The following is a 23458-nucleotide window of genomic DNA, read 5'->3' as shown; positions in this document are numbered from 1 at the left end:
GAAATGTCAGCTCTTTCATGCTCATGTGAATCAGAAGAAGTTAGGTCAATCCCTGCTCCTTCTTCTGTAAGATGGGGACAGAGATAACAGCCGGCTCGCAGAGAAAGAGGGAGCTAAGTGGTGGCAGGTAGAGTGGTTTCCTGTCGTGGAAACCCTCTGAGCCCCGATCACTAAACCATGCTCTCTGAGCCTCCACAACTGTGTACACCATCCCCAAGGCTGAATGCCCCCTGCCCTCTTCCGCTTGGCACAGTGAGACTCAGCAAACATCTCTGTCTCCAGAGAGCTGTCCTGACCCCTGATCCCCTGGTGCTACCCCAGTCCTAGGCCTGTGGGGCAGTGGGCTCACCTCTGTGGTTGGCCCTATGGTCCCCTTGAGGGCACCTCCCCCACAGGGTGCTGAGCCTCTCCGTGCAGGGCCTGGGGTTTCTCTGTCCTATGCTCCAAGTATCGAGTGCAGAGCAGGTGGTCAGGAGCTGTTGGTTGAATGAAAAGGGTGGTGAGAGAGCAGGGTTGTGTCTCCCTCCCCAGGGGAAGCTGCAGATGTGGATCGACCTGTTTCCAAAGGCCCTGGGGCGGCCGGGACCTCCCTTCAACATCACCCCACGGAGAGCCAGAAGGTGACTTACCCCAGCCCAGGCTCAGAGCTGAGCAGGGTGGTGGACTGGTTGCTGCGGGTGGGAGCAGGTGGTAGCTCTTGGGCCAGGCTTTGGGCCACTCAGGCCTCACTCTTGTGCGGGCCTGGCCAAGTGTCCAGCCAGGCAAGCAGCAGAGTCTTGGGTGAGCTGACCTCTTGGCTTCTCGGACAAGGACTGTGCACCCTTTGGTGGGAAATCCACGTGGATCTGAGTCATCCTTCTCTGCAGGTTTTTCCTGCGTTGTATTATTTGGAACACCAAGGATGTGATCCTGGACGACCTCAGCATCACCGGGGAGAAGATGAGTGACATTTATGTCAAAGGGTAGGAAGTCACCCTCCTTCCCACCCGTCCCGGCTCCACGGTGTCGCCCCTGCTCCCTCAGGGGGGTGGTTGGCTGGGAAAGGGGGAACTCTGGAGTAGGGAAGGGGGAGAACAAGAAAGGAAGGGTGGCCTTATGGGAGTGGTCTCTGCCTCTGGGGAGTCAACCCCACCAGATTTCTTCTTCCACATTAATCTTTGAGTTGAACTTACAAGGTTTGAGGATGTCCCTCAAGAGAGAAGTGGGAACATTTTGAAATTTATGGCACATTTGGTACATCAAATTATTTTTCCTTTATCATTTACCAAGTTCAATGACCTTCTTAATTCCTTGTTCGCTTAAGTTGAGGCTGCGTATTGTGGTGGAGACCTTAATTAGCCACGTTCTCTAACATGTGTATGTCTAGTTGGATGGTTGGCTTTGAAGAACACAAGCAAAAGACAGACGTGCATTATCGGTCCCTGGGAGGTGAAGGCAACTTTAACTGGAGGTTCATTTTCCCTTTTGACTACCTGCCAGCTGAGCAAGTCTGCACTGTCTCCAAGAAGGTGAGTGTCATTCCTGTCCCCAGTGGTGCTAGTCCCAGGGCTGTCAAATATCAGCCTCATCACTGTCAGAGCCATGTCACTGTCATACTCTTACCGCTGCCCCACCACTGTTGGAACCACCTTGGCTATTGCTGCATAACAGCCACCACCATTGTCCCATCACTGCCAGCGTCACCACCGCCACCATGTCCACCATGCCCACTCCATCACTGCCATCGTTAGCATCGCTGCCATCCCACAATCTCCCCCACACCAGCGCTACAACCACTGTATGTAGCTAAGTCCAAATCCTAACAAACCAGGCCGCAGGGAGGGCCATGGGCTCAGAGTGAGGAGAACATCGGTAGGGAAACCCAGCACAGTCATCAGAGAGCGGGGGGGGAGGGGGGCAGAACCCCTAGGGAGAGCGGCCCCAGAGGGCTGTCTGGCCTGTGGTTTGGGTTGTCTGGCCACCCAGTAGGATTGGGTGTTTCTTAGCCAAGTCCCTGCTGCTTCCCCCTTTCTCCCATTTCTGTGCCTGGGGCCTGTGGCCACTGTCCAGGCTAGTATCTCTCAGACCTGGGGAGGCCCGGTGCCTCAGCCGGGGGAGGGGGCAGCTCCAGAGTCCTCAGCTCTTTGTGGGTTAGCATCTTCTAGTTGAAGCCTCATCTGGGCCGTGAACCCTCTCCTCCTGAAATAGGCAGGTCCCAAGGCGGGTGGTGGCCCCGAGCCTGCCCTTAGGGAGCAGCCCCCAGAGCACAGTGAGGAGGGCGCCGTGGGCAGGCAGCTTCCGGAGGCGGAGGGCCCCTCTGTTGGAGCTTCTAACTACTGCTTCCCACCTAGAATCAGTTCCGCCTGCACATGCTCTCCTGTTCCACAGGGTGAATACCTCTCTGGAGTTTGGGTCCTGCTGGTCCCGTTTCCTTCCAGAGGTGGCGCTGGTCTCCAAGGCAAAGCTTCTGTGACTCCTCTTTCTGTCCTGAACGGTTGTGTGGTTTAAAGAAGGGAAATATGTAATGGACCTCGGCTGCCTAGGTCCTCTTTATTCTCTTCATTACATCCTTCCCCCATGACCCCTTCCTAACCCAACAGACAGAATCATCTGCACTTCAGAGAAACCAGAATGTTCCGCTGAACATTCTGAAACCATCAAACAAAAGAAAATATGGGTTAAATAAGGTTAAATGAATTCTTTCACCCAGGGATGCCTACCAGAAAGCAGAGTTTAGCAACAGCCCTGGGTGCTGTGCAGTCAAGGAAAGCCTAGCCTATTTGTAGGTTTAATCTTGTTTGCCTTTGTTCAGCATGTGTGTCTATCAAAAGATGTTTCCATAACAAACCAAATGCTGCATTTGCTGGGGAGAGCTCCAAGTCAAACAAACAGTGCCTGTCCTTGCTGTGGACGGAGGGAATGGGCAAGGGCGGCCAGGCCCTCCTTCAGGCCACCTCCCGTGCTCATCATGCCCTACACAGGGTGAGGCGTGGCTGGGGAACCGAGGCTGAGAGATGCCCAACACGGGAGGCGGGACCACCTCTCTGTTGTGACACATGGAGATGGGTGCAAGGAGTCGCAGGGAGCACAGTCTTCTGTTCTTGCTACAAAGTAGGAAGAGAGAGAATCTCCTAGCACTGTGGCCTGTGATTTGAGACAAATGACAAAGTCGGCAAGCAGCTATTGTTGAGTGAAGGAGAGAAAGGGGGAGAGAAAGGCAGAGGGAGAGGGAGCTAACTGGTGGTACCCGGCAGTTCTGAGGGCCCAACGGGATTGCTGATAAACAGTTTGAGGGGGCTCCGTTTTGGCAACAGTGGGGTTTCGTCTCTGCCCTTTAGACACCAGCAAGGAAGCAGAGAGTTGAGCTGACCCACAGTGGAGTTCCAGAGGAAGAGAGGGGCTGAGGGAACCGACCCGTTGGCCCAATGGCCCACAGGCCTGGGCTGGCCTTGGGAGAATGAGAAGGCTGTGGGGGATGCTGAGCCGGGAGGAGTCAAGGAGGCTGGGAGAAGCACACCCGGAGTGGCCCGGAGTGGGGAGGGCTGAGGGAATGGGACTTCCCCCCGCTTGGTGCCAGGCTCCGGAGACGGTGGCTGGAGGGGTGTGTGTGGCAGAGGTCAGAAGAGGAGGTTGAGAACAGTCAAGGGGTTCTGAAGTCAACCAGGAACATGAGAGAGAAACTGGCTTGACCCGAGACAGGGCCATCGGGTCGATCTGGGAGAAAGAACCCTGGGAGGCAGGGGGAGCCATGCCCACAGTGGGGCACCAATTAGCTGGCCTGGGCAAGGGAACTAAGCCTGGGGGTGGTTAGTGCAGGGGCACTGCACAGCCTCCGGGCTCCTTGGTCCTGCTGCAGAGCCAGCCCTCTGCTGAGGGGTTCAGCGCCTCTGGCAGGCAGGCCCTCCAGGGACCCCATTAACCAGACGAGACTGTTGTAAAGTACAAGGTCTCCTTTCATCCGGCGGCTTTGAACCACCGCTGGTTGCCCTGGCCGGCTCCCCACCTGGAGCCCAGCACACCCACCGGAGCCGGCCTGTGCGTCAGGCACCCACCCTGCAAATAAACAGCTAGTAAAAGGGCCCAGACTGGGAACGTAATGAGTGCCTGGGACCTGGGGGGCCATCCCCAGGCTGGAGCCCCAGCCCAGCTGCTCCCACCAGGGGCTGTTTGAACCTCTGGCTCATTACTGAGCCCATAAACCGGGCCGGCCAGAGGCATGGAGGATGCTGGCATCCTGTACAGGCGGGCCTGCAGAGCTGGCCATAAAAGCCCCGCCGGAGGAGGGAGGCACCTGCAGGAGGGCTGGGGCCCGGAAAAGGGGGAGGCACCAGATGGGGGTCAGGAGCGAGGGGCCAGGTGGGGACCTGAGCCCCTTCACCAACCCAGGCAGCAGTCCAGGCTGCAGCCAACTGCTTCGCAAGGTGATCATTCCTCAGGGGGCACTGGCCACGGTCTTTGGTCACGGGACCTCTGTGGGGTCTGTGTGATCTGGAGTGGCCACCAAGGCTGTGTACACAGGGCACCTGGGCCCAGACAAACCCTGTGTGGTCAGCAGTGCTCCCGGACTCCCGTGGAGTCTGTCCCCCTGAGACTGGGTCCAGGTCCCTGCTGTGACCTGGCACCCACCATCTGCGGGATGGTCAGTGGGTCCTTGCCACCCACTCAGGTAAAGCTACAGTGAGAGGAAAGAGAATAGGTGTGAGTGGGAAAGCCCCAGGGACGGTCCTTTGAGTGGAGTGTGACTGGACCCAGGGGCGGATCCAGGCCTCAGCGTGCCAGTCCCCAGTCCTCAGCTGCTCCACGAGGCCTTGGTGGAGAGAAGCCCAGGACAGTGCTGTTCCAGGCTGACTGGTCTGAGGGAGGTGGGAGGGGACAGTGGTGGGCTGGTGAACTTCCCAGCACCGGGAGCTTTCGGTGTGCCCCAGGGCAAGCTCTTGGAGGTGAAGGTGGGGTGGGCTGGGGACACTGCCCCCAGTGCCAGCTCCTTACAGTGGTGTGGCGGGGGGTCCCCCCTGACACCCAGATTCCCAGCCAGCCCACCTTGTCCCCAAGATCACAGGGGCAGGATTAAGAGACTCTTGAACCTGAATGACTGGATTGGAATCCAGCTTGCCACTTCCCAGCTGGGTGACTTGGATAAATTACTTGCTCCGGTTTCCTCAAGATAGTATCTCCTCATAGGTCGTTGGAAGCGTAAATGATTTCATAGTGGGAAAAGGCTGGTGCCTAAGAAGTGCATATTAATGTTGTATTTATTAGCTGTCAGACCTTGGGCAAATTCTTAACTTCTCCAAGCCTTTGTTACATCATCTGTAAAGGCAACGAGAACCTTGACTCATGGAATTGCGAGGATTAAACGAGCTACCTTATGTCAAGTGAGCCTGCATGGTCCCCTCTGGGGCCCTTGAACACTGCCCTCTGGGGTCTCAGCAGTCTTCCTGCCAGGACCTGACTCTGGCAAGTCCCTAAGGGACGTCCTCCTCCACTGCCTCCTCCAGGCAGCCTTCCAGGCTAGAAGGGACCACTGCTCCTCTCTAACCCGGCTCTCCTGCTTCCTCCTTTGCTTCTCCTCTGGGCCAGGATGCTTTCTGGAGGCTGGACAAGACAGAGAGCAAGATCCCCGCCCGAGCGGTATTCCAGATCTGGGACAACGACAAGTTCTCCTTTGATGACTTTCTGGGTGAGCACCATTTCCGGTCAGCACCATTTTACCTGTCGGGGCTGCCCCAGAACCCCTGCTATGTGTTTGTGGGCCTCTCTCAGGCCTTGTGGGAAGGCTGGCAGGAGGATCAGGGAGCTCAGGGTCACTGGTCCCTGGTGTTGAGTGAGGTCGGTGACACAGAGTAGTGCCAGGGTGATCAGGGTGGCCAGCAGGGTGGCCTGCCAGCCGAGGTGGCATTGAACGCTGGGCCGTGTTGGTTGGTAGGACCCAGGGAAGGAAGAGAGGGGAGCTCAGGGTGAAGGCAGTGAAAGCAGGAGCTGCGTCACTGGCTGGCTGGCCTTTCACGTGACAGGATCCCTGCCACCTCAGTCTAGTGAGTGAGTGGCTCAAGGTTCTCTTCGCCCTTGTGCCCCAGAGACTGAGCAAATGAACACACCTGGGGCCAGGACTCTGCTGGGGGAAAGTGTGCTGCAACCCTGACTGTGGAACAGGGAGCGTTGGGTTGGAGGACGAGGTGGAGATGGTGCCTTCACAGGGTGAGGTGTGGGGCCCGCTGGCTGGACTGTAAGTAGCAGCCCCGTGACAGCTATAAAAAGTTCACTGGGAACATGTGGTCTATCCCTACAATAGGATGTTATTCAGCCACAAGAAGAAATGAGATCATGCTACACCATGGGTGAACCTTGAAAACACACCAAGTGAAAGAAGCCAGACGCAAAAGTACAAATATCATATGATTCCTTTACATGAAATGTCCGCAATACGTAATCCACAGAGGCAGAAAGTGGTTGCCGGGGATTGGAAGGAGAAGAGGTTGGGGACGGACCGCTCGTGGGTCTGGTGTTTTTTTAGGGGTGATGAAAATATTCTGGAATTAGATAGTGCTGGTGGGCTCACAACTCTGTGAATATACTAAAAGCCACTGAGTTGTACACTTGACAATGGTTAAAATGGTGCATTTTGTTGTGTGAATTTCAGTCAAGGGGTGAGAAAGACGGTCCAGGAAGTCACCGAGTCCTGTGTTGCAGTTCTGCTCTGCCGCCTGGGGGCAGGGCGGGCTTGGACGAATCACTGGAGCCCTCCCTGGGTGGCCCGTGATTGCAGAAGTCACCGAGCTCTTGGGCCCCTGCAGAGGATGCTCTGAGGAGCAGCCCCAGCAGGAATGGGGAGGAGGGCTGCCTGCCCGTCGGGCTGCTCTTCACCCCACTTCCACCGACCCCGAGCCTGGTCCCCTGAACTTGGAGGACTGGCAGCTGCTCCAAACTTCACTGTAAAAGATTCAGGGTGTCAAAATCATAGCACCACGTTGGACTTTTGTTCTTTTACTTATTATTCTGGAATACATAATTCCTGTGGCAAAGTTAGAAACCGGAGATAAGCAATGCCTCCCCTTCCTATTTTATTATAATCTCACTACCCAGAGATAATCTTCACTAATATAACTAAGATAACCTTCACTTTGGCCTGTATTATTATTTTGGCATGTATCTTATACAAGCAAACACATATGTGTTATATGTGTATTTTATACATATATATATATACACATTCATATATGGCATATAGATAGCAAAATTGGTTTATGTTACACATACTGTCTTAGATCTTGATTTTGGGGAAAACAATACATTAAAAACATTCTTTCTGTCAGGAGTTATCCATCTGCATTGTATCTGCATCATGGTGCTTAATGTCTCACCTGATGTCCCATCGGACCCCCATTAGTCCCCCCTAGGTGCATACTCGGCTCATCTCTAGGACTTCCTGCGTGAGTGACAGCCTAGGCTTACATCTTTGGACCCTTTGTGCATATCTTTCCTGAACTCTAAGAAGCAGATTTTTAGAGTCTTTGTACATTTTAGTGGTTTTTGAAACATTTTGTTCAACAGCCCTCTAGAAAGATTTTACATTTTTATATTCTCACCTGTGCCCTGTTTGCCTTAAGGGCACCATTTTTCCTAAACTTTTGCTGCCAGTGTTATCTTTTTTTAAAAAAAATTGCCAATGTGGTACCTCATTTTTATCTTTCTTTGCATTTCTTCATTACTTGTAAGGTACAACTTTAAAAATATGTTTGTTATCCATATTGTTGATGGGATTTTCTTTTTTTGGGATGGTCCTCTTTTATTGTTGATTTTCAGAGCTTTTTATATAGTAAGGACACATTACAAATAATTTCTCCATTTTTCAATTGCTTTTCACATTTTTATGGAATTTTTTTTTGCTTACAGACTAAATAATTTTTTTAGCATCAGTCTATCAATCTTGGCTTTATGAAGTGAGGCTTTAGAAAATCAATTTTAAAAAGACAAACAAAAACTTGTATTTTATTGAATGAGAAAACAGTGTCCAAAATAAAATTAAACAGGATCATCTTCTGTTTTTAAAAATAAAACTACTACTTTTTAACTCCATAGATTTATTTTTTTAATTGGATGTTTGTAGATATTGTGAAGTGATAACCAAAATAAGTTATGTAGCTAACAATGTTTTTTTCTTGTGAAGAGAAATTTTAAGATCTACTCTTTTAGCAACTTACAGTATTATTAAGAGATTTCTTTTTTCCCCCTTCATAATGTATTTTCTAATTACATATTTTACTTCTTTTGAGTACTTATTACTTTTATTTTGAAAATGATAGTTAAGATCTGTAATTTTGCCATCAGGAAATAATCCTATGTTTCCTTACAGTCTTTATGTAGATATAGTATATATAGTTTAATATCCTGATTTTTACTTAATATTATCTTGGGATCATATTTAAAATGGGAAATAAACATTCGTCTGTAGTTGAGGGATGGAGAGATGTGTAGATGGGTGGATAGATAGATGAATGCTGATAGAGTTGAACAAATGCTGGATAGAATAATGACCTGATTAATGGATAGATACAGTGCTCAGCAAATGGTAGCTCTAGAGGGATGCAGGTAGTTAAGTCAAAGCAGATAGATGTATGGAAGGATAAATGGATGAATGGAAAGAAAGAACGCTAGAAAAATAGATCCAGTCAATGAATACTTGCAGTAACTGAGCATTCCACACTGAAAAAAACCTAATCTCCTTTGTATGGTATTCAAGAATTGTTACCGAGTCCAAGCTTGCTCTGCTCACTGCACGACAGGCCAAAGAATCGGAGACGAGGTGTTGAGACAAGGAATACGACTTTATTTGGAAAGCCGGCAGACCGAGAAGATGACAGACTAAAGTCTCAAAATAACCATCTTATTAGCGTTTAGATGCCAGTTTCTTTTATAGCACAGAGAAGGGGAGGAGATGAGGAAGTAAAGTAAAAAGGCTATAAGTTTTGCAAATATCACCTGGAATGGCCAGCCTCGGGGAGGCGATGTGTTCATTTCTTCTTTCTTGTAGCCATCCACAGGTGGACAGGTTCTGGATATTTCCCTGAACAAAGGCACTTTGGTTTAATATGCAGGCAGAGGGACAGGGTTCCCTGAGTGTAGATAGTATGTATAGACATTATGCCATTATGTATAGACAGTATCCTTTTAGTGAACAAAAGCAGTGGAAAGCAAAGGTTAAAGTAAAAGAAACAGATCCAACATATAGTCCGATTTGGCTCTTCCCTGTTACAATTCCCCACTGTCAATATCCATTCCACAATCTTGTGGAAGAAGGGGTGATGACCGTTCTAATTGCTTCATCAGATGGATCTTTCTGGGAGTGTCCATCGGTGTCAGTGTTCCAAAAATTGTTTCTTTTGTTCCTCTCTGGAAAGTGTCTCCTTTACACCTGTAGCCTTAAAAAATATTCACAGCTTAAAAGTTGAGAGTTATGATGCATTCAGTGGGAATTTTGAGGTTTTCAAGCTTGGGAGGGAGCACTTCAAGTTAAGGAATTTAGCGCTTTTCTATGTATGGGAAAATGCAAGAGTCTGGGCTCACTGAAATCACTCCCTTGATATGCACCTTAGCTATCTGGGGCCTGTATCCTGTATTCTCATATCCTGAGTTTCCTCAGGGTTCACCGGCTCACGTTGGAGGGCTGCAGTCGCTAATGACTGATGTGGCAGGAAATATTCAATTTCTCAGATCCTCTCCTCTTGGTCAGGATTTTGACCAATATTTGGAAGACATTTCATGATCAACTTTTGTCCCACGGCACTGGGAGTCTCATCCCAGATCAGGCGAAAATTCTTGATATGCCACTCCAAGTGCTAGTTTTTGGATTAGGCCCTATTGATAATTAAAGATTCTCTGGATCCCCTATCTAATTATGATCCAGGAGACATTTTCCCTTGTTGCTTCTTCCCATACCTAGAATCACACTATTACAATTATTTTACATTATAAATGTGATCTATTTCCTCAAGATGTTTAGCCATAGAAGTTTTGTTGGAAGCCTGGTTACACACTGGGTACTGTAAGAGACAACAGTCTTATAAAATAGACAGGATATAAGTAATGCAGTTAGTAACATTGACAAAGACATAGTGCAGCAGGGAGACACAAAGTACAAACAATTTGGCTTACAAAGGTGTAATTTACCAAATTACTGTGAGTCATAATTAGCTTAAGGGGAAGGTTTTCCTTACACCTGGAAAACACAGATTTGAACTGGTCATTTTTCAGATAGAAACCATAAAAATTATAACCATATTCACCAGTTTACTGAGTCCTATGTAACTAATCCTTCTTGTTAACAGCTTTATAAACCATCAGGTTTCCCATTAGAATTCTTCAATTTCTTAGCCAGTTCAGCATTATGGCCTGAAAGCCAGAAACTTGTATTTATCCAAAGTCCTTCCTATAACTCTTCTTGAAGAGGAAGCATTTTTACAAAGGCATCATCAGAGTGAAACCATAACTGTCTATAATGAGGAAAGACTTAAGAAGGCACGTTTAAATCTGATTACAATGCAATTGACAGAGTAACTTGGTTAGTGCTGTGACATGCAATACATTTAGATAATAACTAGAATTATGATGGATAACATTTTACCAGCACACATCAGATTTTAGGAACTCCATATAATCTCTAGAATACCTGTATCATTTGCCATACAGTATAACCTAAGAAGATTTATTATTTATTTGACACTTCCCATGTAATTCAACATACCAAGTGAACCTAATTAGTTAATATCTCTCTTTGGGGTGTTTCAGGGGCCCTTTGAAGCATCCCAAAGTTAGCTAGAGTTCAAAGGAACTTCATTATCATTTGATTTGTGAAGTTTTGTCAAAAAAATATCAAAAGGGTTTAAACAGTCAGATAGGATCGCAGGTCACTGTGAAACAATGGTTATTCACTTAGCCGAAGTAACAATAAAAGATTTCAAAGGCAAATACAGAACAGATCACTTAAAAGGTAGAAAAACTTAAAATCTGTTATCAGAGGCAATTCAGAATCTTAAGAAACCTTGTCTTCTTAACAGAGAGAAAAGCCAAATTCAAGTTTTTCACCATCTTACTTTTAAAATTCATTTACTCAGTTAAACTTATTTTAAACTTAGTCAATCCTGACCATGTACAAAACTCTTTTCTTGGGGTCCACTTTCCATAAACCTTCCATGACTTAACTTATTTTAGCACAATTCTAACTTTCAAGTTGTTGAATATCTGCAGAGATTAATTTTATTTTTTTAATTAATTTATTTATTTGTGTTTATTTTTGGCTGTGTTTGGTCTTCGTTGCTGTGCGTGGGCTTTCTCTAGTTGCAGCGAGCGGGGGCTACTCTTCATTGTGGTGCGTAGGCTTTACATTATCATGGCTTCTCTTGTTGTGGAGCACGGGCCTCAGTAGTTGTGGCGTGTGGACTCTAGAGCGGAGGCTCAGTAGTTGTGGCGCATGGGCTTAGTTGCTCCGTGGTATGTGGGATCTTCCCAGGCCAGGGATCAAACCTGTGTCCCCTTCATTGGCAGGCGGATTCTTAACCACTGCACCACCAGGAAAGCTCTGGAGAGATTAATTTTAGATAAAGATAGTTATTTCAAAAAGTGCACCTAAAGCTCTTATCTCATTTGCATTTTCTTTCCTTAAAAGTTTCTTTACATCAAGTTACTTTCCTTGCTGACAAATTTGCAACAGATATAACAAGATTTTATTTAGCTTATATTAAACCTAGGCATAATGAAAGTATTATACTTAATGCTGATGACTCTAATGACATGTCTATATTAATTAGATCAAAAAACAAACATTAATACTGAATATTTCTCAGTGCACATGAACCCGAAATTCCTTTAGCTTAATTTTTCTTGTATTTAGAATTGTTCGGTTTGTAAGAACTTTCTCTTCTTTAAGCCAATTAAATAGAGCTCATCCGCAAATCAACCCCATCAATGTTATCCAAAGACAAAGACACATACAAGGACACAAACAAACAGAGACATCATAGTTCTCATTTCAAAATTTCAGCCCTGAGTCACGTACAGCAACATAAAACCCATCAGTTTACAAAAAGAGGTTGGATTAAAATTAGGTTTCTGGCAGATGGAACAAATCAAGTTCACTTGTCTAGATGGCTGAATTTTTACAGAAAAAACACTCAGGTTTTTAATTTATCCTTGACAAGTCAATTTCTAAATTACTTTGCCCTCTTTTCAAAGCTTGCATTTTAAAAAGATGGCAGAGATGAGCATTCCTGAGAAGACCAGATAGGACACTTATATCTCAAAGATACAGTCAAGTTTTTCCTAGGATGCCTTTGTTTCCCCTTTGTTTAATATTTACAAGCCTCTTAAGATAAATAGGGAAGGTAGTTAATCAACTTGTTCTCCACTGTCAAAGTTATCTGGGGCTCCTGTGGGGAAATTAGGATCGGATGCCTCAAGTCCAAGGGAGTCCCCTGGCCTCTTACAGGATGTTGGCACAAGGGAAATTGCCCTGCTGTAGAAGTGGCCCCTGGTCCAAATTGGATGTCCTTTTGGGTCTTAGATGGTGATACTAAACCAGGTCCCTGTGCCTTGGGGGTTATCATAGAAACTTCTATTTGATCTCCATGGGTAGGGGAAACAGGAGGCGGTGAATATGTTGGCAGCATTGGGGGGAGCAGTTGGAGAAACCGTTGGTGCAGCCTGCTCTTTTGCAAAACACTTCTAACTGAGAGATCATATAATAATTGAGTGAGCTATTCAGGGACCATCATTCTTCTGATCCTAACATATTTGGGGTCCACACCCTATTACAATAGTACATCATGTCTTTCTTAGTCATAGGCTCATGGCTATGTTTCACCCATTTATCTAATATACACCCCAAAGGGCTCTCCTTCAGGATAGATGGAGTATTTCCAGTTTTTATAAGTTTGATACTACCAAAACACAAAAGACACGAACAAATTCCAACACAAAAGGCCCAAACAAATTCTAGCATCGGTGCACACAAAACCAAGACCCAAACCAACGAACTGGTTCCCAAATCAGGTAGACTTACCCTGCAAAACCAACAAACTAGTTCCCAAATCCGGTAGACTTACCCTACAAAGCCAATGAACTAGTTCCCAATGAACTGGCTCCAAATCAGGTAGAGTCCAACACCAATTTCCCCCTCCAATAGGGTACCCCAATCAAACAAATTGGCTTATCCCATAAAGGAAAAGCCCAAATTGAGAGGGAAATATGTTCCCAGTGTGCAAGCTGGAGCAACTTACCCTACAAAGTCGAGTTCATTGACTTGCAACACAAAAGGATACACAAAAGCAAAACAAGACCAAGACCAAAACAAATGAACTGGTTACCGAATTCGGTAGACTAACCGTACAGAATTGAGTCTGTGGACTCGTAGAAGTCGGTCTTTTCCTTGCTTTAACTGCCAAGTGCTGCAGTAGCTGGCGCCGCTTCAGGGAAGTTTGAAGGGAAGGTCCTCAGGACAAATGGTCCTGGCATCTGCTAGGCCTTGCCACAGTGTTCCCTGACCGGGGCTGGCTAGCCAAAAGCAGCAAGCCTCCTGGCTGGCTTGCCAAATTTGTTACCGAGTCCAAGCTCACTCTGCTTGCCACACGACAGGCCAATGAATCAGAGATGAGGTGTTGAGGCAAGGAATACGACTTTATTCGGAAAGCTGGCTGACTTAGAAAATTGCAGACTAATGTCTCAAAATAACCATCTTATTGGGGTTTGGATGCCAGTTTCTTTTATAGCACAAAGAGGGGGAGGAGATGAGGAAGTAAAGTAAAAAGGCCATAAGTTTTGCAAACATCACCTGGAATGGCCAGCCTTGGGGAGGGGATGTGTTAATTTCTTCTTTCTTATAGCCATCCACAGATGGACAGGTTCTGGATGTTTCCCTGAAAAAGGCACTTTGGTTCAACATTCGGGGAGAGGGGCAGGGTTCCCCAAGGCAGGCCACTATGTATAGACAGTATCCTTTTAGTGAACAAAAGCAGTGGAAAGCAAAGGTTAAAGTAAGAGAAACAGATCCAACATGTAGTCAGATTTGGCTCTTCCCTGTTACAGAATCCCTTCAATTTGGCCTTGGAAAATATTTTTTAGATTTACCTCTCTCACCTAATCCCTTCAGTAACCTATGCTCCAATCCCACTGACTTTGTGTTGTTGGAATTGGATTAGGTGAAACCTCATGAAATTGCTGTTTTTATACATCAAAGATAGTTGAATACCAGAATTTTCATATGGCTCAACCCAGTAGATGGAGCTATTCTTGGAGAAGATGGATAAAATTGATGAGTAGATGAAGCAGTATAAAAGATAGCTGCTTGGATAACTAGGTGGGCAGATGAAAAAATTGGTGGATGAACCACAATGAGATAACACTTATACCTATAAAAAAGCAAAAACAAAAACAAAAAATGGAAAATAACAAGTGTTGGAGAGGATGTGGAGAAATTGGAACACTTGTACATTGGTGGTATGCATGTAAAATGGTGCAGCTGCTTGGAAAAAAGTTTGGCAGTTCTTCAAAAAGCTAAACATATGACCTAGCAATTTCGCTTCTAGTTATGTACCCAAAAGGATTAAAAACTGGGACTAAGACGTCTGCACACCAGTGTTCAGAGCAGCATTATTCACAAGAGTCAAAAGGTGGAAACAATCCAAGTGTCCATTAACAGATGAATGGATAAACAAAATGTGGTATATACATACCATGGAATATTATTCAGCCATAAAAAAGAATGAAGTACTGATGCATGCTACAACATGGATGAATCTGGAAAACTAATTATGCCAGGTGAAATAAGCCAGATACAAAAGGATAAATTTTTATGATCCCACTTATATGAACTGTCTAGAATAGGCTTTTTCATAGAGACAGAAAGTAGATTTAGAGGTTAGCAGGGCTGAGAGGAGAGGGGAATGGGGAGTTATTACTTAATGGGTACAGAGTTGCTGTTTGGGGGGAATGAAAAAGTTATGGAAATAGGTAGTGCTGATGGTTGCAAAATGTTGTGAATGTAATTAATGCCACTGAAGTATACATCTGAACATGGTTAAAATAACAAATTTTATCTTATCTATAAATATTTTACTGCACTAAAAGCAGTTTAAAAAGTTGATGGCTGATGGATGTAGATGATGGGTGAATGAGTGAATTTGTGCATAGTAAGATGAATAGTTGAGCAGGTGGGAAGTTCTGTTAAGGGTGCGTCAATCAGGGCACAGTAGCAGGCATATACATGCATGAATAGATGGATGGGAAGCTGTACAGATGGAATGAGAGGCAGTGGGTGGAGAGTGGAATTTGAGCCATGGGGCTAAGACCATGGATAGAAGCTGAGGAGGCTGAACTTGCCCAGCCCCAGGGTGGCCCTAGGCTGGCAGTGACTGAGAACGCGTGGGCCAAAGCACCCTCCTCTGCCACAGGTTCTTTGCAGCTGGACCTCAACCGCATGCCCAAGCCTGCCAAGACAGCTGAGAAGTGTTCCTTGGACCAGCTGGATGACACTTTCCACCCAGAGTGGTTTGTGTCCCTTTTTGAACAGAAAACTGTGAAGGGCTGGTGGCCCTGTGTGGCGGACGAGGGTGAGAAGAAGATACTGGCGGTAAGTCTGTTCCCTCTGGTGGGTGGAGACGCGGGAGTGACTCGTCCATAGAAATCGCTGAGCACAGACGTGTTCCTCTCCCTCTCTCCTGCCCTCCCTGTCTGTTTCCCAAGACACTGTCCCTCTTCCCTGCCAGTTCCCAGCCTTCGTCTCCTCGAGGCTCGTATCCCAGGAAAGGCTATCTAAATCTAAAGATGCCCTAATCTCCCGTGGACCCTGTTTAATTTGTACGCTGCACCTTGGCCTTCACAGTGATCTGTATCCTGGGTTCCCCTCTGGCTGGGCTTCCTGTGGAGGACAGGGGTCATGCCACCCCCATTTGAGCAGGGCCCTATAAGGGACTGTCCTTGTCCTCTTCTCCCTGCCCAGAGGTATGCCCAGGGGTATGACTGGGGACCATGGAGAATCATCCTTCCTCTGCAGAGGAAGTAAATGAGTTTACTGTCCTTCCTTGGTATCAGCAGAGGGTTGGTTCCAGGAGCCCCCGTGGACACCAAATCCATGGATGCTCAAGTCCACCTTCTGTGTTTGGTTTAACCTACAGATCTGAAACCTGCAAATGAGGGACAACTGTGTATTTATTGAAAAAATCTGTGTATAATTGGACCTGTGCAGTTAAAACCCGTGTTGTTCAAGGGTCAACTGTACTTAGAAATGGCAGGCAGCCAGCCAATCCCTAAAATGGCCCTTGAAATAAAATATCCATGTTGTATAACAAATTATAACAATTAATAAGAAATACTAACATCTCAAAAGAAAAATGAGCAAAGGGCATACATAGATAATACATAAAGCAGTATAGTGGTCATTAAATATTTAAGAAGGTTCATTTCCCCTAGTAATTACTTAAAGGAATGCTTTAAAATGTGAAAACATTTTTTATGTATTATATTAGAATTAAAAAAAAATAGAAACACTTATTGCTAGTGAGGAAGCAGAGAGACAGCCCTCTCATTTACCTCTGTTGGGCAGGCTAATGATTTTTACCATTTGGGGAAACAATTTAGTAATATATAACCAGAGACTTAACAATATTTATGCCCTTGAAATTTTTCATCCCACTTCTAAAATCTCTCCTAAAGAAATAACCCCATAAAATTAAAAATTTAGGGTTTATTTATAACAACAAAGAGTTGGAAACAACCTAAACAAACCAAAATAACTGGTTTACTAAATAAATGGTCAACCATTGCATAGATACATCATTAAAAGCAAACTTTAAAGGGTACATAATTATATAATAAAATATATTCCTAAATGAAAGAAACAAGCTATAGAGCCATATAAACACAGTGTGATATTTCATATACTTGCAAAGAAAAATAGCTCTGATGAATAAAATATTAAGAGTGCTTGTCTCTACATGGTAGAAGTATGGGTGACAGTCTCCTTTTTTTATACATTTCTGTAGTTCCTATGTGTTCTGCAAGGAGCAGGTACTTTTAGGATCAGATCACCCTGTATCTTTTTTTCAAACAAATCATAAAGTGACCTTTACATCTGTCCTGGCCTGGCTCCTCTCCAAGCCGTGGAGCCAAGCCTTTATGTCTCTGTGTGTCCCCTCAGGGCAAGTTGGAGATGACTTTGGAGATTGTAGCCGAGAGCGAGCATGAGGAGCGGCCGGCCGGCCAGGGCAGGGATGAGCCCAACATGAACCCCAAGCTTGAGGACCCAAGGTTGGTGCCCAGCCCCTGACCCCTGATGCCCAAGGGGATGGGGAGGAGTATCCACAGTACAGGAGGCACTCACTGTATAGCCGCACAGAGGTCCCAGGGCCCAGAGAGGGGTGTGACTCATCCAAGGGTACACATTGTTAGGCGGCAGGTGACAGACATCATTCCAGGACACGCTGGGCTCATCAGCTAGTTCCAGAAGCAGGCGCTGTTGGGTAGCTGTTGGTTGTAGGCCAGGCGTGCTCTCATATGGCATGTATATGTTGTGTCATGGAACCTTCCCTGCTGAGTCGTCATTAGTATCCCCGCTTTACAGATGAGGAAACAATCACAGCAAAGTTAAATAAGGTCATTCCAAGGAAAGTGGCGAAGCTGAAATTCTCACACCTGGTCTGATTGGCCCCGGAGCCTGACCAAGGTCTTTCCCTGACCAAGCTGCCTTCCATGGGTTTCCTGTGGTGTCAATGTGGCTTTCAAAAGGCCTTTCAGCTTTAATTTTCCCATCTGTGAAATGGGGGCCTAGTCCCTGCCTCCCCTACTTCACAGGCCTCTAAGGGAGAGGACTACATCCCAATCCAGTGGATGCAGAAGCCTTGAAGGCAGTTACCGGAGCCTGAAAGATGGCTGTTCGGGGGTCGGGGGCGGGGGCGAGTGGGTGGGGCTGCATTTGCTGGGTCCCTTTCCACGGCCTGCTCAGCTCAAGTTACACTTAGCACGGACAGCCCACTTTGTTATAGCGCTATCCTGAGTGCCAATGGCTGGCAGAGCATTGAGAGGCATCCCTGTCCAAGGATGCTGGGATCTGGGTGGAAAGACAGAGAGAGACCCAGGAGACCCAGCAGCACGCAAGCAGATGTTAAAACGGCCGTTACTGAGACACAAAATCCTCCCTGCTCTTTGAATTGTGAGGCTGACCTAGGGGAAGGATTTGAAGTTCTTGGTTATGAGAGACAATCAGCTTTCTGGGTTCACTCCCTGCCATCCTTCCCTGACAGTGAACCAGCCACGTGCATCTAGGCCAGTGGCTTAGCTTATCTGGGGCTCAGGGACCGTAGCTCACCTAACGTGGAGCCCCTTGGAGCTCTGCCCAGCCCCCAAATCTCTAGTCTGTGATTAAGTCCTGGGTCAGGAAGGAGAGAGTGGCAGGGAAGGTGACCTGGACAGGGTGGCTGAGAACGGGGTCCCTGAGGGTGTGCAGGGCTTGACAGCACCAGGAAGAGGAGGGCAACATGGGCGGGGCTCACACTGGAGTGAAGGCTGGGAGGAGAGGGGGATGCAGGTGCAGACAGGGGCTGGGGGCCTGGAGGCTGGGCAGGTCTGGGGGGCTGACTGGGGAGGGCCAGGGCAGTTTGTGAGCAGGACCCGGAGGGAGCAGCCCTGGTGGGAGGTACCCCGCTGACCTCTGGGATCTCACTCGCAGGCGCCCTGACACGTCCTTCCTCTGGTTCACCTCCCCGTACAAGACTATGAAGTTCATCCTCTGGCGGCGGTTCCGGTGCGCCATCATCCTCGTCATCATTCTCTTCATCCTCCTGCTGTTCTTGGGCATCTTCATCTACTCCTTCCCGGTAAGCAGGCCTGAGTGGGGAGGCACAGACCCTTGTCTTGGAGGAGCTCCTGGTCTGACGTGGGAGGTACAGCCCTTGACCTCCAGCAGCTTCTGGTCTCAGGGGAGTCTGTCATTGTCCTCAAAGTGCACCCCGTGTCTGATGGAGAGAAGTAGCTTCTGTCCTTGGGGAGTCCATGGTCTGATGAGGGAGACATAGGCCCTGCTCTGGGGAGTCCCCAGTCTGGTAGGAGACCCTTGGGGAGCTCTTAGTCCAATGAGGGAATCTGAGTTCTTGCCCTTGATGGGGAGACACAGCATCCTCAGCAAGCCCCTGAGGGGCTATGTAATCAAGGGGTTGGCAGAAGGCGAGGCCCCTTGGGCAGGCATGGGCAGGGGAACCTTCTTGAAGGAGGGTGTGGAGCTGGGTCGGGAAGGTAAGGGAAGGCCCTCTGTTTGTGAGGATGGCACCTGCTGAGGACCTGGGGCTGGAGAGGGTGTCACTGTCCACCTGGGAACCTGATAAAGTGTGTCCTGCCTGCTGCAGTGGGGTGGGCGTGGGGCAATGTGTGGGTGAGGAGAGGGTGGGCAAGGAGCCTCTCACTGGGCACAGTAAACCCTGGGGCCCCTTTCACCTGCTAAGAAGCCAGCTGATGCCTGCCAAAGAGTGGCCAGGGCCACCCGCGTGGGGACTGCTGTGCCCAGCTCCATGGGCCCCTCCTAAGGGAGGAGGATCTGGAGCTCTCTTCCCTGCCTGTGCTTCCCTGATCCTCACAACAGCACCCCCAGTGTCTCTAGAACCTCAGAAGGGATCACAGTGTCCCCAGGCTGATACCAGATTTTTAATATTCTGTAAATTTTTGAAACTTTTTAATACAAAAAATTCAAAATCGTATACAAGTAGAGGAATGGTGTGATCAACTCCATGTCACCCTTATTTGAATGGAAAGAAACAGACATCCAGAGAGGAGAGGGACCAGCTCAGGGCTGCATGGCAATCTGTGTACAGCTCCCGGTCTGGGGTTCCAGCCACAGCCCTGGTCAGCACCAGGCCGCCGTCCAAGCACACCGTCCCCACAGCGGGTAGTGCACTCTGGGAATCACTCACCTGTGAGCTCTTTGCTTCGTGAATCCTCCGGGAGGACGAGGCGCCCGAGAGCGCTCTCCCACCATAGCTGGCAAGGCATTGTACCTGCAGAGCATGCCTCCTACGAGGAGGACAGTTAAAACCACGGAACAATCCCCTGCAGGCCCTAAGGTCATGAACTGTGGAAGCAACAGAGAGGATGCTCTGGTTTGGACGTCCAGGCCCCGGCTACCCCTTGGACCCTAAGTGACAAAAGAGGGTCTAGAACTGGGATGACCATGAGCTGGGCCGCGAGCCGGGCCCTCGTCCCAGCTGACTGTGTCGCCTGGAGCGCCAGGCTGAGACTGTTCTGCGGCTCAGCAAGACGACTCACGGCCCACTGGCCAAACGTGCCTGAGGCCCAGGGGTGGGTCCAGGCTGGGGGGCCCTGAAGCTCATTCGGTTTGGGGGGCCCTCCTGAAGCAAAGGAAGACAGATTACAAGTACAAGGTTAGCTGCTGGGCCCTGGAAGGGCACGAGCAAGTGTGGGGCCAGGAGGGTAGCTGCCCTGGCAGTGACCTGGGCTCAGGGGTTGGGCCCAGGACTCCCCTTCCGGTCCCCTGTGTCTCCTCCCCTGGGGCACAGCCCAGTGGCCAAGGTGGGGAGGCGCAGTGGCCCTCACCTGGCCTGTCCTCAGGCTTACCTCCTCTCATGTTGAGTGCACCCAGCCGCCATTCGGTTCAGGCGAAGACCTTATTAGCACGCGAAGTGTGTCCGGGAGGTGAGGGCGTGTTGTGTGGGCGAGGGAGAGGCTGGTGGGGCCCGTGCCGCTGGGAGCTGTCGGTCCGCGAGGAGACACAGTGAAGCCAGGGACAAGGGGGAGCACAGGGTGCAGCCTAACGCCTCACCGAGAGGCCGGGCCGGGGAGTGTGGGCAAAGGGGAGCTGGTGTAGACCCTCGCTCCTTGGGGAGGTGGTCTGAGGAGCAAGCAGCGACAGCATCAGGGAGCTGGTAAGAAATGCAGAGTCCTGGGCCAGCCCCAGGGCTGCTGAGGAGAATCTGCCTCGGGGACATCAAGGTCTGAGCATCGCTGCTGTGCGGGACACACCTCCATGTGGAGTCAGGAGCTGTTGGCTGGGTTCTGGCTCTGTCAGTGGCTCCCCAGTGACCTTGGCCAGGCCCTCCCGTCGCGTGAGGAAGGGGCTGGGATAGGTCAGTGCTGATCTGCTGTGACTGGCACTGTGGATAGGGGAGCAATTTTGCCTTCCCCACGGGGCTGCATGCCAAGCCAGCCTTCTGCTGAAGAGCTGGGGGGACGGCAGGGGCAGGCTCAAAGTAACATCACCACCACCCTTCCTGTGCCTGGCCCCGTGCCCTGGCCAGCTGGGCCCCGCTCCTGCAAGGCACTAGGGCTGCAGACTAGACCTCAGGGACCTGGGGAAGGAGGTCCTGCTGCTTGGCTGGGAGATGGACAGAAGATTTCCAGTCACTTCCAGCCTGTGGTCCTTTCTCGTCCCTGGGGCAGCCTTATCCCAAAGCCCTGTGGGCAGGCCCTGATCAGAGCCTCTTCCCTGTGTCCTGAGTCCCCAGCAGCAGCTTCAGTCTCCTTTGAGGTCTTCGGGAATTGTCCTCTTTCAAATACCAACCCTGCCTTCTCTCTCCAGAGCTGGCATGTGGGGTTAGATCCTAGGCGAGGGCTGTAGGGCAGCCTGGGTCTGAGACTGCAGACTGCTTTTGCTTGCAGGCCTTTGCTACAAGCTGGGCATATCCTGCTTCCCTCCAGCCAAGTCACCCTGTCACCTGGTGGATGCCAGTCCTGTGACCGTCCATCACCTGGCTTTCAGGCCTTTGGTGGGCAGAGGCCTGGGTGCAAAGGGGCTCCCCGCCAGTTGGCCTAATCTCCCACCCTCTTGGAAATTCCCCTGGGAGGGGGACAGGGAGGGCAGCCTGTCTGATTCCTCCCAGCTCTGCCCTAGAGGCAGCCGGGAGCAGGGCCAGTGTGGAGAGGCAGGAGGCGATCTGGCAGGGAAGGAGCGGCGGCTTTGTTTCCAGAGTTGGCTTTCCTGGGCGGCGCTGGGGAACATACTGTCCCAATTAGGAGCCCTGTGTTGTGTTGTATGTGTTTTCATGGTTTTGGGGGGGAGGAGTGGGGAGGGGAGATTCCTGCCAGTCCTGCAGCAGCCAGGGCTTAATCGGGGGTGACCCATCTCTAGGGCTGGCCCGCACTGTGGGTCATCCCTCTATACCCCCCGCCCCAACTCTCTCTCTGCGTTTTGGATGGGAGCATGGTGGCCAACGAGCCCCAGGTTCCCGTGCTGGGGAGTGTGCGAGGAGGGTGGGGAGAAGCACAGTCGTGCCTTCAGGCCACCTGTCTGCTGGAAAAGGCCGGGCCTGGCCTGGCCAGGGGCAGAGTCCTCTCGGTAGCTGGGCAGAACCTGGGAGTGGGCCCTGGAGTGACAGGGGAGAAGCCAGAGCCATTCAGGCTCTGTGCCCCCCAGGCAAGCGTGTGGGCTCGTGTGACAGCGAGAGCGCTGGCAGGGTGGAGTGTTGAGCTGAGTGTGGCCTGGGGGCTGACGAGGGAGAGGTGCAGGCAGGTGGTCGAGGGGATCAGCCACCTTTCCCAGCTCCGTGTCCCTGGCAGCTGTCATCACCTGTCCCTGCCTCTCCCCACTCCCTCCAGAACTATACTGCCATGAAGCTGGTGAAGCCATTCAGCTGAGGACTCTCGGGCCCAGGACTGGCTGCCTCCTCTGCCCTGCTCAGCTGAGTGTCTCCAGATGTCCAGGTCTCACCGTCCTGCCAGGATGGGCAGACAGAGAGAGGGACTGGCACGTGCTCCAAGTGTTGGCGACATCGAGCCCTGCGGTCACCCCGCTTTCATCATTTCTTTCTTCCCCAACCCAACCCTTTTGGGGATCAGCCCATGTGTATTTCAGTATAAAACATTTTGAATCACAAAGCGGCATTGGCGTGTGTATCTGTGGCACCTGAATGGGGTGACTGTGCAGGGCATGTCTGGGTGGGTGCGTGTGCGGGGTGTGTGCCATCTGTGCAGCGTTCCCAGTGGGACTGTGTATCTTTCGGCAAGACTGGTAGGGGTGGCGGGGGCTTTGAGGCTTGATGTCTGGCCTGCCTGGAGACCCAGCCTGTCCTGCTTCCGGGACGCCCCTCCACCCCGTGCCCTCCTTCCTCAGGCATCTACTCACCCACGGTGATCTTTGCTTGGGTGGGCAGTTACCTGCACCACGCCCGGGAAGAGGTTCCACCGTGCCTGGGAAGAGCCCCTCGGAAAAACTCTCCAGGCTGGGAGGGCTGCTGGACTCCTGGCTGTGACCTTGTCTCCCATGCTCTTGGGATTTCTTGGGGTTCCCTCCCTCTGTTTCCTCCCCCTGCTTTAACGATCTGGACTGGGTAAACACACCCTTTTCTTGTGGTCTGAGCATCGCATAGCTGTCGGGCTGACATCTCTTGCAGGGATCAGGCTTCATCTACAAGAGCAGCAAGAACATACTTAGAGAAAAACCAAAGAGCACGAAAACATCGTGTTTCCGAAATAGAGGCCTCTGCCTCTGTTG

General features: G+C 49.6%; 1 protein-coding gene across 23 annotated transcripts in view; it reads left to right on the top strand.

The window, feature by feature from the left end:
* The window catches only part of DYSF (dysferlin), a 228089-nt gene extending 205247 nt beyond the window's left edge, over positions 1–22842 (top strand). For all 23 annotated transcript variants that reach the window (XM_081254720.1, XM_081254713.1, XM_081254719.1 and 20 more), the window contains 8 exons: positions 532–620; positions 867–962; positions 1367–1508; positions 5560–5659; positions 15420–15598; positions 17165–17274; positions 18692–18839; positions 22564–22842. In XM_081254720.1, coding sequence (XP_081110846.1) covers positions 532–620; positions 867–962; positions 1367–1508; positions 5560–5659; positions 15420–15598; positions 17165–17274; positions 18692–18839; positions 22564–22602 — 903 coding nt within the window. In that variant the 3' untranslated portion in view covers positions 22603–22842. The remainder of the gene's footprint in view (positions 1–531; positions 621–866; positions 963–1366; positions 1509–5559; positions 5660–15419; positions 15599–17164; positions 17275–18691; positions 18840–22563) is intronic.
* Positions 22843–23458: the final 616 nt, after the last annotated feature.

The sequence above is a fragment of the Mesoplodon bidens genome (genome assembly GCF_964165515.1).
Source record: "Mesoplodon bidens genome assembly, chromosome: 14".
NCBI lineage: Eukaryota > Metazoa > Chordata > Mammalia > Artiodactyla > Ziphiidae > Mesoplodon > Mesoplodon bidens.
Note: the sequence above shows the minus strand (reverse complement) of the source record. Positions and strands in the feature narration are given on the sequence as shown.